At 38.3% G+C, this 15,356-nt stretch overlaps 1 protein-coding gene across 1 annotated transcript in view; it reads right to left on the bottom strand.

The window, feature by feature from the left end:
- Positions 1-15,356, bottom strand: part of RGS7BP (regulator of G protein signaling 7 binding protein) — a 117,066-nt gene that overhangs the window by 35,899 nt on the left and 65,811 nt on the right. The window contains exon 3 of the mRNA XM_060146100.1: positions 5,055-5,185. Within this exon, the coding sequence (XP_060002083.1) occupies positions 5,055-5,185 (131 nt within the window). The remainder of the gene's footprint in view (positions 1-5,054; positions 5,186-15,356) is intronic.

Below are 15,356 nucleotides of genomic sequence, written 5' to 3'. Positions count from 1 at the left end.
TTTGTTCAAAGAACAAATGCATGTTTCCACTCATAAGTTGAATCATAATCTATTTTAAGATTTATTCTGCTTCATTTCTTCAAACCTAATGTTCTATTTTAGTATCAATTGCCTCATTACATTGGAAAATAAGGCTTTACTTGTGGTTTTATTCTATTTCCGTCTCTGCGTTGCTTGTTTCTTTTATTGGTGGGTCATTTTCTTTACATTTCTTAATAGGAGGCTGAATACCCTGGAGTCTTTACTGCTCATATTCTATTCTTTGTCTTAAGTTTATCCTGTATTTTGCTGGACGGATGGCGGTTCATTAATTTCTTATGAGAGCATCTTGAGCTCTCAACTCCCACTAGAGTTTGACATTTCTCTCTTCTTTCCCCTTTTGTGACTACATTTCCTCCACATTTTTCTCTCTTTATATATACTGGTGGCACATTGCAGGGGAAGAACCCATCTTATCTCAGGGGGAGGAAGGGATAATGGTATACCTCAAAGGACCTGGGGACAATCTGGCTGTAAGTGATGGCAGAAGAGTGGAACAGAGTCAGAGAAGACCCTTGAGAGAGCAAGGAGAGATGAAAATAAAGATGAAGGAGCAAGTTCACATGTGAAGGGGGGCTGCACTGGAGTGCTCTCTCTTCTCTGCTGCTTTCAGAATGGGAAGGTTGTCAAAACTGACTGACTGCGGGGAGAATGGGAGAGAGGAAAGCTGTGGTCAAAACGGCAGGATCATCAATTCTCTTAGAAATCTGGCTTCACTTTCTGCCAACAGAGTGAATGAAACCTGTGGTCGCATTTTATCTGGTGTCAGGAAACAGGCAATAATGGTCAATATGATACATGGATTCAGTTGTGGGGAAAGACTTCCCACCTAATTAACTGTGAAGAAGTGAGAGAAACTATTTTTCACTATAAACATAGAAATTAGACTTTGTCAAGTAATGGCCCAAGCTAAAACTTTAAGTGTTAAAATATGAGATTACACAATGCCTGAAATTATTCCCATCTGTCATCTTCTCCACAGTTTTTCAGAACCACATTCTGCATGGTATAATCCAATAACCTTTATTAAATGTGGGTTTTTATCTTATATTACCATAATTTACTTTAACTTTCTTGGCCATGAAATAAGACAATCATCTTAGTACTGTTTGTCTTCATTTTTTTGGCAATAGCATGATCTTATAAAGTATAAAAGATTTCCAAGTAGATTGTACCAATCAGACTTATGAGACAGCAAAAATTCAGAAACATGGTGCATGCAAAACTCATGAAGGTCCACTGAAGATGTTGTTAAGGACAAAGGATATTTATAATTTGCTTAATTGGGAGAGAAGGACAATCTTCATTATTAAATTCAAGCTTTCTGCAGAAAATGAGATTTAAAATGATTTGAGGCTTATTTTTCCCAGAAACAAACCATACTCCTTGCCCCTGCGGTAACCTTGTGTGACCTTTTTCTTCAAAGAGTAAACACATGACTACTCAATACAATAGTAAAACTAAATGTGATATTCAATACTTTCTGGACTTATGGTGGCAGTCAGGGAGATAATTAGAAATAAAAATAAATTAAGGGGCTTGCCGGGTGGCGCAGTCGTTAAGAATCTGCCTGCCAATGCAGGGGACACAGGTTGAAGCCCTGGTTTGGGAAGATCCCACATGCCACGGAGCAAGTAAGCCCATGCACCACAACTACTGAGCCTGCACGCTCTAGAGGCTGCGTGCCACAACTATTGAGCCCGTGAGCCACAACTACTGAAGCCCATGCGCCTAGAGCCCGTGCTCCACAACAAGAGAAGCCACTGCAATGAGAAGCCTGTGCACCATAACGGAGAGTAGTGCCCGCTCGCTGCATCTAGAGAAAGCCCACATGCAGCAGTGAAGACCCAACGCAGCCAAAAATAAATAAAATAAATAAATAAATTAAAAAAGTAAAAGTACAAAGAATTGGAAAACAATTTGGCTTCAGAATCTAATCACAACAAAAAATTGACCAGAGACTCTCATATAGAGCCCAAATAATGACTCAATTACAATTCCTGTTTTTCCTTGATAGAAGACAAAGAGTAAAGAAGAATTGGCCAAGCTGTAATAAGAAATTAGGATGGAGAAAAAATTAGCTAACCTAAAAGTTATCAAAATACGAATTTTTACCATAGCATTAAAAGAAACATACCAGAAAGAGATTCTAAGCAGAAAGAGATTTCGAGTGTTATAGACTAGAATGGGAATCACCATTCCCCTAAGACTCTGAGGACTAAACTCATCCCTCAGTATCTGTATGTGTGTAGGGGAGAATGGGGGGTTGGTTCTAGGACTTGCCATGGACACCAAAATCCATGGCTCAAGTCCCATAGTTGGCCCTCTGTATCCGTGGTTCCATATCTGTGGATTCAAACAGCCATAGATTGTAAGCATAGTACGTGATCTGCGATTGGTTGAATCTGTGAGGGTCAACTCTATTTGATTTCTTGAAGGGACTGAGTGAGCTCATCTAGACAGGACCCCTTCCAGCCCAAGGCCACACTAGAGATACCACTGTTTGGATAAAGAGTATATTATCTGGCATCTTAATTCTTGGTAGACAGACTTCTGTCTAGTGGTGATAAAGAATAAAGCATACAACAAAGTTGAAAGTATGTACTTAGGTGAGTAAGAATAGCCAGGTAAGGGCTTGAAAGTTTCCATTTTTATACATATGATGGGGTGATTTCCTTTTGTTTCAAAGGTAGCAAAACAGTTATCCATCTTCACTGTGTTTCAGAGTCACCTGGAGTGCCCCCAGATTCTGATTCAGTGGGTCCTGGACAGGATTCATGAGTCTCCATGTTTATCCAGCACCCTGGATAATTTTGAAGTGCATTTTCTAAGGATTTGCACTTTAAGTAGTAATGATTTTAGAAGAATCAAATAGAAATCCATCTGGAGACTTAATTACAATGGGGAGAAATCAAAGATTCCATCAGGTATATTCTTATTAGAGTCATACTTAGAGTGTTAGGTCTAGAGCAGGGAGCAGAGGGTTATTATTTTTAAAGGAAGAGGCACGGAAGGACAGGGATCAGAGATGGACAGTGAAGATAGGAGGCAGTGCAGACCACATGAGCTGATCAGTTAAGAGATGATGTGTTTTTTATTTGTGTGGTCAAGACCAAATACAATAAGGAAGAACCTGGATGAGGGAATCCCTGTTACTTTTAAGCAGAGAGCTAGCAGAGAAGGGTCTTCCTTTCAAAAGTCATTTGTGAAAAGACAGAAAGTAGGAGTGGATGGCAGGGAGACCAGGTGAAAAACCAAGGAGTTAGAGTGAGACAGGGAGTGGGGGTCACATGGTGTTACGAACAATCATCAGGGGAGATTTCAGGGGCAACACGGGCATGAAATACTGCAAGCACAGCCAATGCAGACCTGGGGAAAAAAATGACCCATACCCAGTCTAGTCAACCATGATTAGAAAGAATGCAAATACTACTCTGTGTGTGTTCATATGTGAATGCGTGTGTGTGTGGGGGGGGTGATGGTGGCAGTGTATGAGAACAGAGAGGACAAACAAAGACATTGGGCCAGTGACAACTGTTTGGGTCATCAGTGTGTCTGAGTATTCAATTTTCTGATCAGGACTCCTGAGTGTCAAGGGGATAATCTCTCCAAACATGAAGTCAAGGTGGAAACCCATGAAAATTCAGCCTTTAGAAGGAAAAAGAAAAAGATAATATTCATGTATCGAGAAAATAATCTCTCTTTGGAGCAGCGTAGCATAATCTTACTTTTAGTTCTGACTTGTGCATACATGTATATGCAAGATTTGATTTTTACAGGTACTTTATCATGTCATCTAGTTCCTCTCAAATTGCATGCTCATTTGATTTCATATCTCTTCTTTAGCTGCTTCTTCACCTGAAAGGTCTTTCTTTTTCCTTCACTGTCTGAACCCTATCCTCACAACCTAGCTCAAGTCCCACGCTTTCTAAAAGATTTTCCCTGATTATTACAGTTTACTGACCTTTTCTATCTCTGAATTTAAATCATAGACAAAGGTTACCTTCTGTGCATCCCTCTATTTCTTGATCTCAAGCACAAAATGTTTGCATTCAGGAGGCTCCCAAAAATTATTGTTCAATGAATTAGCAAAGAAAATATAGATTGAATCCTCCAGTGACAGAAACTTTTGGCTTCCTCCCCAGCATCCATTCCATTCCATTCCACCCTGTCCCTTTATGCAGTAGCCACTGGTTGGGTGGGGTTGACTCATCTCCTAGCTCCAGGAATGGGCCTTGATTGCCTAAACCAATCAGCTTAATTCCGTCCCCTTGGCTACCATGATTGGTTCAAGTGTAGACATGTGGTCTGACCTGGTCCAGTTGGAACGAAGCTCAGGACATTTGCTAGTCTATAATGGGAGAAATTCTCTCTGTATGCATATGTGATGACTGAAACTGTTGGAATCAGTTTGCAAATGTGTGGGAAGGGCAGCTTGAGGGTAAAGTCAACTCCCCCCACCAGAAGGCAGAACATCACTCAGAATGGGAGTCAGAAGTCTGATCAAGCCATGCTGAAGCCACTGCTGCCTCTAGAGGTTTCATTCATTTAAGCCAATGTAGTCTCTTTATAGCTTAAACCAGGGAATGAGATTTTGTTTGTTGAGTTCCTCCTATTTTTAAATCTTTCGGACACAACTTATAATTTGTCGTCTTGCAACCAAATACATTTAGGGAAGTAGCAGCAATCTTGGATAGCATTTTCTGCCCTAGTAAGATCATTATATAATTTGGCTGCCCATGCTGATTCTAGCCAAAATCATGTTCACAAGTGGTAAAATAATAAATTTGAGAATTGTTTCTACCACAATTTCTATTCAAGATGGTCAATGTTCTTATGTACTTTGATAGTACTGATATAGACTTCTTTTATTCATTTATATCAAACATTTCCTGAACATTTATATCCATTCCAATTGTGTGTAGATAGACAAATGGTACATATAGGCCTTTGCAAAAGATGAGGTTTTGTTTAACATTTCTCAGTGTTTATGGCAATATATTAAATGAAGATACCTTTTCGATGAAATTGAAGAGACCCCAGCAGACATATGGATTTTAGCATCTCTGTTGTGTACATTTCTAAGCAGCATTGCAGCTGAATGTAGAGCCGACAGATTTCTGGATGGATCTCACCACCTTCTGGGCTGCAACAGAATGAAAGAGAAAAGCTGTGAACATTCTCAAGATTTCACTCATCAGCCATTTGTCTCAGCTCTGAGAGGGGAAAATGCCCACTAAAGATTTCTAAAGCCTTGGGTCTAAAATATAGGACTTCTTGCTTTCAAACCAATAACCAAGGTCACAGTTCTTACATAAGTGTCTTTCTGAATAACAGCTCTTAATATTTTTCCCCTTCAGCAGCAGATTTCTGCTAGGAGCTTAAAATCATAAATGTTTTAAGTAATTGAAAATATCAGACATTTTCAATTTAACTGTTGGAACAAACTCCCAAAATATATTTAAACCATAAGACTATCCTAGCTTGCAAGAAGAGATTAAAAACTCTTATTTTTAGAGAAACTAATGAAGAGCTATTCAGTTACCAGTTAGAAGATAGCTCTTTAATATTAAGGCCCTAGCATAATATGGTTAGAGAGCCAAGATACAAATTATTTTTATCAGTCTTTTGTCTCAGTCTAAAGGACATCCTTTATTGTTTGCTATGGTTAATTTTTCAAAGGCTAAGTGTTTTTAGTGAAAAAATGAAAAATTTATGAAAAAAGAAAAGTAATAAAATTCTAATAATTTTGCTTAACAATCTAAGCCTAAATAAATACTGAATTTATGCTCTAAAATTTATTATAAAGTACTTGAGCCTTTCTCTATTAACTGTGGTAAAGCAAACAAATGTGAATATGATAAAACATGGAGTGATCACTTTTTAAGAGGAGGGGAATTAGTTGTTGATAGAACACTTTTATATGCAGGTAAAATAGCATGTATTGAATAAAGCGAACTAAACAAAAGGGATACAATTTAGAGATAGATTAGAAATGAAAGAAGTCTAAAAGGGAACTCTGTCAAATGTCCTAATGTGTTATCTTTATTTTTAATCTCCATTCATTTAAAATGCAATGAAATCTGACTAAACAATGCAGCATCTGGATTTGATTCTTTTGTAAAGGGGTCAGTGGCATAATGTCAGGCGCTACTATCAGAAAAAAGATGGTGGCTTCATTTTTATTTAAGTTCTGGAATCACACTATAAAGAATTTGTATTTACATAGCATTTTACAACGATAATAAGTTTACATTTTGAATACTTATTTAGTAGATGAGCCAGCATTATTCAACAATATGGCTTATATAACACAGGAAAATGCAGAATTCTTTGCCTGAGTATGAATGATGCCTGCAAAGTTATTCTATGTCTTTCCTGTGTCAGAACAAAGGACCTCAAAAGAGCTTATATGCAAAATTTGGCTTTATCTGAAAAATAAGAGCCTATATTACTTTCTCATCTGTGTCTCATGGGTCCAGCCCTAGGCCAACACTGGAATCAACTATATCTTTGGCGGAAGTCCCAGATTTTCTTGCAGAGCTTCTTCCCCCAGGTGCTTTGCATCCTCAAGCTATCCTCCTGCTCGCTGGAGTTCTCCCCCATCCCTCTGCCACACGCACACAACGCCTCATTATTTCATATCATCTTCAGCCTTTCAAAATGTCTCTGCATGTGTCCCCTCCCCTCTCCTCATGGCCCTGCCAGACTCTGAAGGAATAATGGGCATCAGTGGTTCACATAATAAAAAGTGATCCTGGTATATTACCTGCTAACATTGATTTTGATAGAAAAATCTGAAGGTAATGTCCCAAAGACAGGCTAGAGGGAAAATATTTTAAAGCAGGCAGGTCTTTTCCGTGCTGCGTCATCATTTCCATCATAGCTGCTTATTTTCACCTAGGCATAACATTGGCCCTAGTGGCTCATATGCAGGTTAAAAAAAAAACTATAAAGAGTCTGTGGTATGTATTGTACATTTGATGAATGGGGCAATTAACCAGTACAGTATCGTTCCAAACCATGGAGTATTCTTATTTTCAGAAGTACAAAATATGTGTTTTGTGGCCTAGTTCCAAAAATATGCAAACTTCATATATATATATATATGACATTTTATGTAATGTAAACAAATGATTACTGTATTAACAAATCTTTAGAGCCAATATATTATTTTACAGCTGGACTGTGAGAGGCAAAGCAATGTATTTAGTGCTTTTGAAAAAAAGGCATGTCAGAACAGAGATTAAAATGCCTAACTCCTATCATTTCCTTGGGTGCCAGCTTCTTAATGCCTCTGTAACCAAGAGATTCTCTAAACTGTGGAACCATTTTGCCCTTCTTACATGTTATGGGAGGAAACTGAATGGATGCTGCCAAATCAGCCTAACAAAAATTAATTGATGCTAAAGTTGCGTTATAAATTTTCTGGTTAAAAAATTCTTACATGTGCTCATATATTATCCTTTAACATCTTGGAAAATTGAAGTATAGAGAAAGAAAGAAACTAGTCAAACAGCAACGGGCAAGTTATCTTTTGTGTTAGTGTTTCCCAATGCCTTGACTAGGCTACATTAGCCTCAGGTCTTGTACAATTTATTTCTCCCACTTTAAGAGCTCTAAGCTGTATTACTGCTACTGATTTCTAAAAGATCATTAAAAGAAAAATTGCTGAATGGGTTATAATACGTCTAATATGATCAGTGGGCTGAAATACATTTTTGAGAAGAATTAAGAGCATTTAGGTTATTTTTGTAACAAGTGAGCAAGAGTCAGAGCCTGGAGAATGGAGGAAAAGTCAAGAAAACAACAACGTGGAAACTTCCTAGGGATAAGTTATAAGGCCTAGGGGAGATTTCACATTCAAACAAAATTAGGCCTACATACTTACTCCAGGGACGGAAGCAACTTAACTTAGAGGTAACGTTACCATGTGTAACTGATGCTTAGTCTAAAATGATTTACTCTTATTAATCCAGCTGAGCTCTATGAGGGTCACCCTGAGGTGATGCTCATTTAATTCAGTGAAAGAAATTTCAGAAGTTAGTGACTTAGGTGTGATTATTTATTTATTTTTCTATTAAGCAGAAGTCAGGAGCTAACCTGATCATTTTGATTAATTTGAAAGCCTAAGTATTAATAGAAAAACACCCTAAAAATTAACTTCGACAGTATTTCAGTGATTTAGAGCTCAAGTTGAATCCAAAAACGTTTAAAATAACTGCCAAGTTATGAATCTTTCAATCAGCTCTTTAAGGATGAGAAACAGGATTTAATGTCTTAATATTAGGACTTAAGAGACCTGCACTGGTGTAGTAATAGGGGGACAAGAACACAGACATTGCCTAAGTCACCCCTTGATAATGGAAATGCTCTCTAATGTGAATATTCTTTTTTTTTTTTTTTTTTCGGTATGCGGGTTTCTCACTGTTGTGGCCTCTCCCGTTGCGCAGGCTCAGCGTCCATGGCTCACGGGCCCAGCCGCTCTGCGGCGCGTGGGATCTTCCCGGACCAGGGCACGAAACCGTGTCCCCTGCATCGGCAGGCGTACTCTCAACCACTGCGCCACCAGGGAAGCCCATAATGTGAATATTCTTACTTTATAATTCAAAAGTAATATGATGAACACCCACCAGAATGACTAAAATTAAAAAGACTGACAATGCCAGATGATGATGATATGGAACAACGTCTCGTACATTGTCGGTAGGAGTTAAAATGGTACAACGCCTTTGAAAAAAGTTCTGGAAGTTTCTTATAAAACTAAACATATACCTCCCTATGACCTGGCAATTCCACTTCCAGGTATTTACCCAAGAGAAATGAAAATCTGTTCATAAAAAGATCTTTTTAAGAGTGTTCATAGTAGTTTTATTTAGAATAACTAAAAACTAGAAATAGCCTGGGTGTCTGTCAAGAGGAAAGTGGATAAAGAAACTAGAATATCGTACATCAACTATACTTCAATTAAAAAGAAAAGCAACTAGAATATTCCTACAATAGGATAATACTCAATAATTAAAAGGAGTAAACTCCTTATGCACAGAACAATACTGATAAATCTCAAACACATAATCTTGAGTGAGAAGATCCTTATACAGAAGAGTAAATACTGTATGACTCCATTTATATGAAGCTCTAGAACAGATAAAACTAATCCATAGTGATAAATATTAGAACAGTGGTGGAGAGAGTATCGACTGGGAAGGGATATGAGAGGGAACTTCCTAGTGTTAGGGTAGTATTCCATATCTAGATAAAAGTTTGAGTTACCTGGGTGTACACATTTGGCAAAAGTTATTGAATGGTACACTTGAGATTTGTGCATTGGATTATATGCAAATTTCATTTTTTATAAAAGAACCATAGGCAGTGATATTTCATAAAGGAAAGTACAGATGAGTTCAAAGTTTGTCCCGAAGCTTTTGCAACATGTACCTGGAAAGTATTACTTAAGTGTAAAGAAAGAAAGAGAAAATTGTAGTCAGAGAGATTTTCAGTATATTACAAAATACTTATTCCTTAATTTTGTATTAAGATGTTTTAAAGCATGTTTCACATGGAAGTTGTTGTTAAGATGACTTTAAATTAAGTTATAAGCACTTTTCTTTTACATATTGTATTTCCTCTCCTTTATCCTTTTCAACCCTTTCAATTGAGGCATAATAAATAAATGAAATTTAAAAAAAAGAACCATAGGCAAATATTGAACTCCACTCAAAGATAAGCATGCTGAACTGTTTAGGTGTAAAGTGTCCTGATGTCTGCAACTTCAGAAAAAAAATACAGATTGCGGAGGGATAGAGGGATGAACATACAGATAGATGTGTGGTAAAGCAAGTATAACTTGGCATAAATTGAACAAAACAACTGGGAAGCTTTATGACTAGTAAGGTCAAGTTCGGGGGTTAGCCTACTGGGGATTTTGGTTATGAAATGCCTTGGCCCTGCATCTGTCTGCTCTTTTGCCAAGCTTGCCAGACTTGGTGTTTTGTGCAGCTGCTAATAGCTTCTTGAAAACCAGCAAAATGTTTGTTATTTTGAAAGTCTGTCCCTAATGCAGTGGTTTATATATTTAGATGAAGGCAGAAAGACATAATAAAAGGAAAATGGGTTCCGGAGTCAGAAAACTTAGCTCTAAATATAGACTTTGCTGTGTAGAATTGTGATTGTAGGAAAACCACGTTAAGTTCTCCAAGACTCAGTTTCCTCAGCTGTGAAATAGGCATAACAACTATTCACGACCAAAGTATCTCAAGGTTGGTGCAAGGATCAAATGAGATCATGTATGGGAAAACAAGTAAAAACTGTGAAGGATTGTTAGAAGTTGGCTGCAATCCATCTAAATACATCAAATTTGTGTATAATCTTATACACAAGCCTTATGGTTGTGTATAATCTTTAGTATTAAAACTTCTCTGCCATTCTAAAACATTGTTTACAGCTACCATACATGGAGCTGAAGGAGACTTTGGTTAAATAAACATACCCTTAGGCTGAGAAAGAAAGGTGTGACCCCATTGACAACCACTCAGCATTTCACAGACTTTGGTGATGACAGATAAACACTTGGGGGTTGTCAGCTAGCAGAGATGGAAACCAGAACTCCTGTTGCAGAAAATATATCCAAGTCGTTCTTCTCGGAACCACCTCTGTTGGCTGTTGAGCCAAATGGCAAGGAAAGACTCAGGGAACCAAATGGGATGAGGGAAAGGGATGATATTCTTTGCTTTATTTTTCAGAGCAAATAGCTGGGGAGGAAAGGGATTAACTGACCTACCCTGGGATAGTGATCTCCGGGATATCTCTTCAAATACCCCCAGTGGTTTCCTCTCAGATAGATTCCACTTAGACAAGGATATATCCTAATTCTGTGCCAAATTCAGTGAAGGCTTCAGAGCCCAGCGTTCATACGGTTTCATGAAGGAGATTTCTCAAGGAGGCTCCATGAGTTTACATAATCAGTGAATAGTCAGAGGGCAGAGAGGGCACAAGTGTGTGTGTCTGTGTGTGCCTGTGCGTGTGTGAGACCCAGTTATTAGTTTAGGTTTCAAATTCTTAAAATGTAATTACAGGGTCTCTGCAAGTTCATAAACACAGAACAGATGGCAGGTACCTACTAAATGACTATACTCTTTCATAACAAAATAAGCCCTGCAATAGACAGAGGAGCCCAGTTAAGCAGAAGAACAGAAACAAGATATTTTTCAAGGTATCTTTATATAATAATAGTTGACTCTCTCTTTTGTCTCCAATTTTCTCATAATCTTCCTTTTAGTGAATTTTTATGAAACTTGTGTTTTAAGTGGCAACCTCCTGTATTTTCTTCACAGAGAGTCATAGCAAGTTTGGCTCCCCCAGGAGCCTTTGAAGAAGTAATTGCAGTAATCCCCTCACTTCACCGCATGTCAGTTTCATGGGAACATATGGCTTGGTGACTTTCCTGCCACTGAACACGAGTCTGGATCAAATTCTGCCTTGGTGCTATTCGGGTTCAGTCAGAAATGAAACTTGACTTTTAACAGCAGAGTAAAACCTGTAGTGCAACAGAATTATCTTTTGGTAGCTACTTTGCATACCTTTTGCAAAGCAACAGGCCTCAGAGGGGCCACACCTTTTATGATTTAGGGCTGTATTCTGGTCTTCATCTCCCTGTTGTTTTGGTCTGCCCTCTGGCAGGATCTTTGACATTTCCCCATGACCCAGTTGAGAAGTTGATAAATAATGGGTAGCATTACCAAGCACCTTGTTCATTTTTTTTCCTATTTAAAGGGTAAAACCGGGCTTCCCTGGTGGCGCAGTGGTTGAGGGTCTGCCTGCCGATGCAGGGGGCGCGGGTTCGTGCCCAGGTCCGGGAGGATCCCGCGTGCCGCGGAGCGGCTGGGCCCGTGAGCCATGGCCGCTGAGCCTGTGCGTCCGGAGCCTGTGCTCCGCAGTGGGAGAGGCCACAACAGTGAGAGGCCCGCGTACCGCAAAAAAAAAAAAAAAAAAAAAAAAAAGTAAAACCTATATTTAAACATATTTAAGCACTTTCAAAAAAATCAATAGCCATCAGTTTCCTGACATTGTGATACTTACAATGAAATAAGGCTAAAAATATTACTATTGAATTGTAAATCATCTTTTATTCATCTTAAATATTACTGTTTAAGGCATTACTGAGGAGAGCTGGGAGCAGGTGGTGACCTTGGTGATGCTGAAGAGCCTTTTTGGGCATATCCCAGGGCATCTGAGGTTGAAGGAGTTAATGGGCTGAACATCATACCTTTTTTTCTTGCTACCTGAAACTCATGCTTATTGATCAGGAGAAAACTAACATTTACAAGGCACTATTCCTTCCATTTCCAGAATAAAATATCTTATTCTGTCTTGGCTTCTTCTCCCAACCTTCCATCCTTTTTGGCTTGAGGGTCTATGGCCTTTCCATCTTTCCCTCTGATTTTCTCAATGTATTTCTCTTTATGGTCTCTGGTTGGGACTCATGTGGGGTCTGCAAACAGCTCTTTAAGCCTTGGCTCTCCAGGTCTTGTGATTCTTACAGCTAGCAGATGGAAGCCTGTGGCTGGTGGAGTCTTTGCTGAGATGACAAGTCAGCACCATGGGTTACATGGCGACAGCCAGCCCTATCCCACTGACTGTAGCTAGGATCAGTTTATTTTTAAGTATACAAGTATATACATATTTACATTTATATTTAAATTAAAGAAGTATATATATATGTTTCCACATTTTAATGAGAAAATATTATTTTGCATCAAAAATCAAGATTTTCAACCTCTGATGCTTATTGTTTTCACCTGGTAGCAATGATCTTCAAAGATCAGTTATCATTCAGTGATCATGTGTTACACTGGAAAGAATTCAGCTCATTAATTTTCATTATATTCAAAGTCTGGGTCATTAATTGCAGCAACTGGTTAATTCCTGCTTTTATCCACTGGAATTTTAGGGTTCAACATATTAAACTGTTGGTTTATCTAAATGGCATTTAGCTCCTCATTCTTTTTTTTTTTTTTTTTTTTTTTTGCGCGGTACGCGGGCCTCTCACTGTTGTGGCCTCTCCCGTTGCGGAACACCGGCTCCGGACGCGCAGGCTCAGCGGCCATGGCTCACGGGCCCAGCCGCTCCGCAGCATGTGGGATCTTCCCGGACCGGGGCACGAACCCGCGTCCCCTGCATCGGCAGGCGAACTCTCAACCACTGCGCCACCAGGGAAGCCCTAGCTTCTCATTCTTCACTTGATCTTAGCGAAAAGGCCGAGAAGCGATTAGCTCCTCATTCTTAATTATGTCATTAAGCTAGGTGATGCTATATTTTTCTTTGGCTAAAGCTATAGGCTTCATCAGTATTGCCAGAACAATGACATGACTTTAAAACAACCTGAGGTAACTGGGCTGACCAAATTTAATTTATTCAATTAATCCAAAAGAGAGTTTTTGATGAAAAGAAAAAGAAATTTCCTCATCTCATTTAACTGGACGGCACAAAATGTTGATCAGTACTTTAATATCTAATGATGACAATTCAGTATAGTTACATATACTAATATGTATCGTTATAGAGTAACTAATTGTCAAATCCATTGTGGTTGTGGCTTCTTCTTATATGTGAGAGACTGTTTATCTAGAGTGATGGCCTGAGAGGTGACAAAACGTCATGAGAGTCCAAAATATAGATCACACAGGCCTGAAATTCTTTCTTTCTTTTTTTTTTTTTAGCCTCACAAAACGATTAAACCAGGAAGGCTCTTTGGGGAGCATTTAGGAAAAGGGTAGAAAGATGGCAACTGTTTATCATATAAATAACAATGGCAAATACATATAGCTCCTCCTAAGTGCCAGAGCTTCAGTGCTGCCAGTTTAGCTCTCTGGCTCATTTTTCAGTTTACATGAAGGATCTTGAGAAGAGTTAGAACTTTTTTAGCATTTTGCAGTCTACTTTTCCAACTTCAGACTCCTACCCAATGCTAGAAGTTCTTCAAACATTATACCTAATGGGATTCTCTCGTGTTATTCTGTCTTTCTATTGGCATGCAATGATAATTTGTATTTTTTGCATAACTCTCAAAAGATGACACTTCATGACAATATGTTAATGTGCGTTTCTAAGACAGATGTAACAGCTATTTTCTACAAAAAGGCAAAAGCTTTATGCAAACAGAAGAGACCAGTATCTATACACATGGAAAATATCATATACTACCATGAGTTTTTTTCACTGGACTATAAATTCCTTGAGGCCAGAAAGTTTATCTTATTTATCTCCATAACCTCCAACACTTAACGATTGTCTGGTACATAGTACGTTCTCAATTAAACAGTTCACCAAGGCAGCCTTAAAAAGTAGCGCCTACATGATATGAAGAAGCTGAGGCTGGAATTACAGTGCTTGGTTCTGCCATCACCAGCTCCATTTCACAATTAGAGATTGGTTTCTTAAGAATTTCCTTTCTTGCAGCCTTCTTTTTTTTTCTTTAAGCTGTTTTATAAAAATAATACATATTAACAGACATTTTATGTAGATAAGTAAAAAAAAGGAAAGGATGACTTATACTAATACCAGAGGTATCCATTATTAATGTTTTGGTATGTTTCCTTCCAGATTAATATCCCTAAGAGCAGGAAGTTTTATCCATTACTTCTGTTCCCCAAGCACTTAGCAGAGTGCCTGGCTCACTGAAGGCTCTCAATCCATGATTGTTTAAATGAATCAAACTGAATGCTCAAGGCTGACCATGTATGAATCCAAGTGTTACATGTAGTGTTCTCAAAGGGGCAAGGCTAGTACCTTCAGAGTGGTCAAGTCAGTGAAGGAAGCAACAGTAATCTGACCACCTGAGGGGGAGAGCCCATTTTACAGCAGTAGCTCACGTTTTCTCAAAGAAAGAAAAAATATTAACATAAAGGCCACCTTCCAACCTCCATATAAAGCATAAGTGGTCCTGCAACAAACAGTTCTGGGTTTAGATCTTGATTTCATTACTTATAACTATGTGATCTCAGGCAACTTTCAGAACCTCTCAGTGCCTCAAAAACTGAATTAGGATAGTAATACCTGATTCATAGCATTATTGAAAAGATTTAAGTGAAATAATAGATGGGAATTATATGGTCATAACAAGTACAAATGAATGGGGGAAGTATTCCAGGGAGGCAATTCTGCATGTAATGCCTAGACATCTTTACAACTTTGTTACAGGCTTTTTTCCTATTTAATTATTAATTCAAATAATATTTATTGATTTCCTGCTATTAACAAAGGGAGAATCTGGAAAAGAGAAGGAAAGCGTCACTTTTTCTGGAGTCCTTTTTTAAGAG

This window comes from Lagenorhynchus albirostris, chromosome 3 (assembly GCF_949774975.1).
Source record: "Lagenorhynchus albirostris chromosome 3, mLagAlb1.1, whole genome shotgun sequence".
Taxonomy (NCBI): Eukaryota; Metazoa; Chordata; class Mammalia; order Artiodactyla; family Delphinidae; genus Lagenorhynchus; species Lagenorhynchus albirostris.
This window is presented reverse-complemented; position numbering and strand designations above follow the sequence as displayed.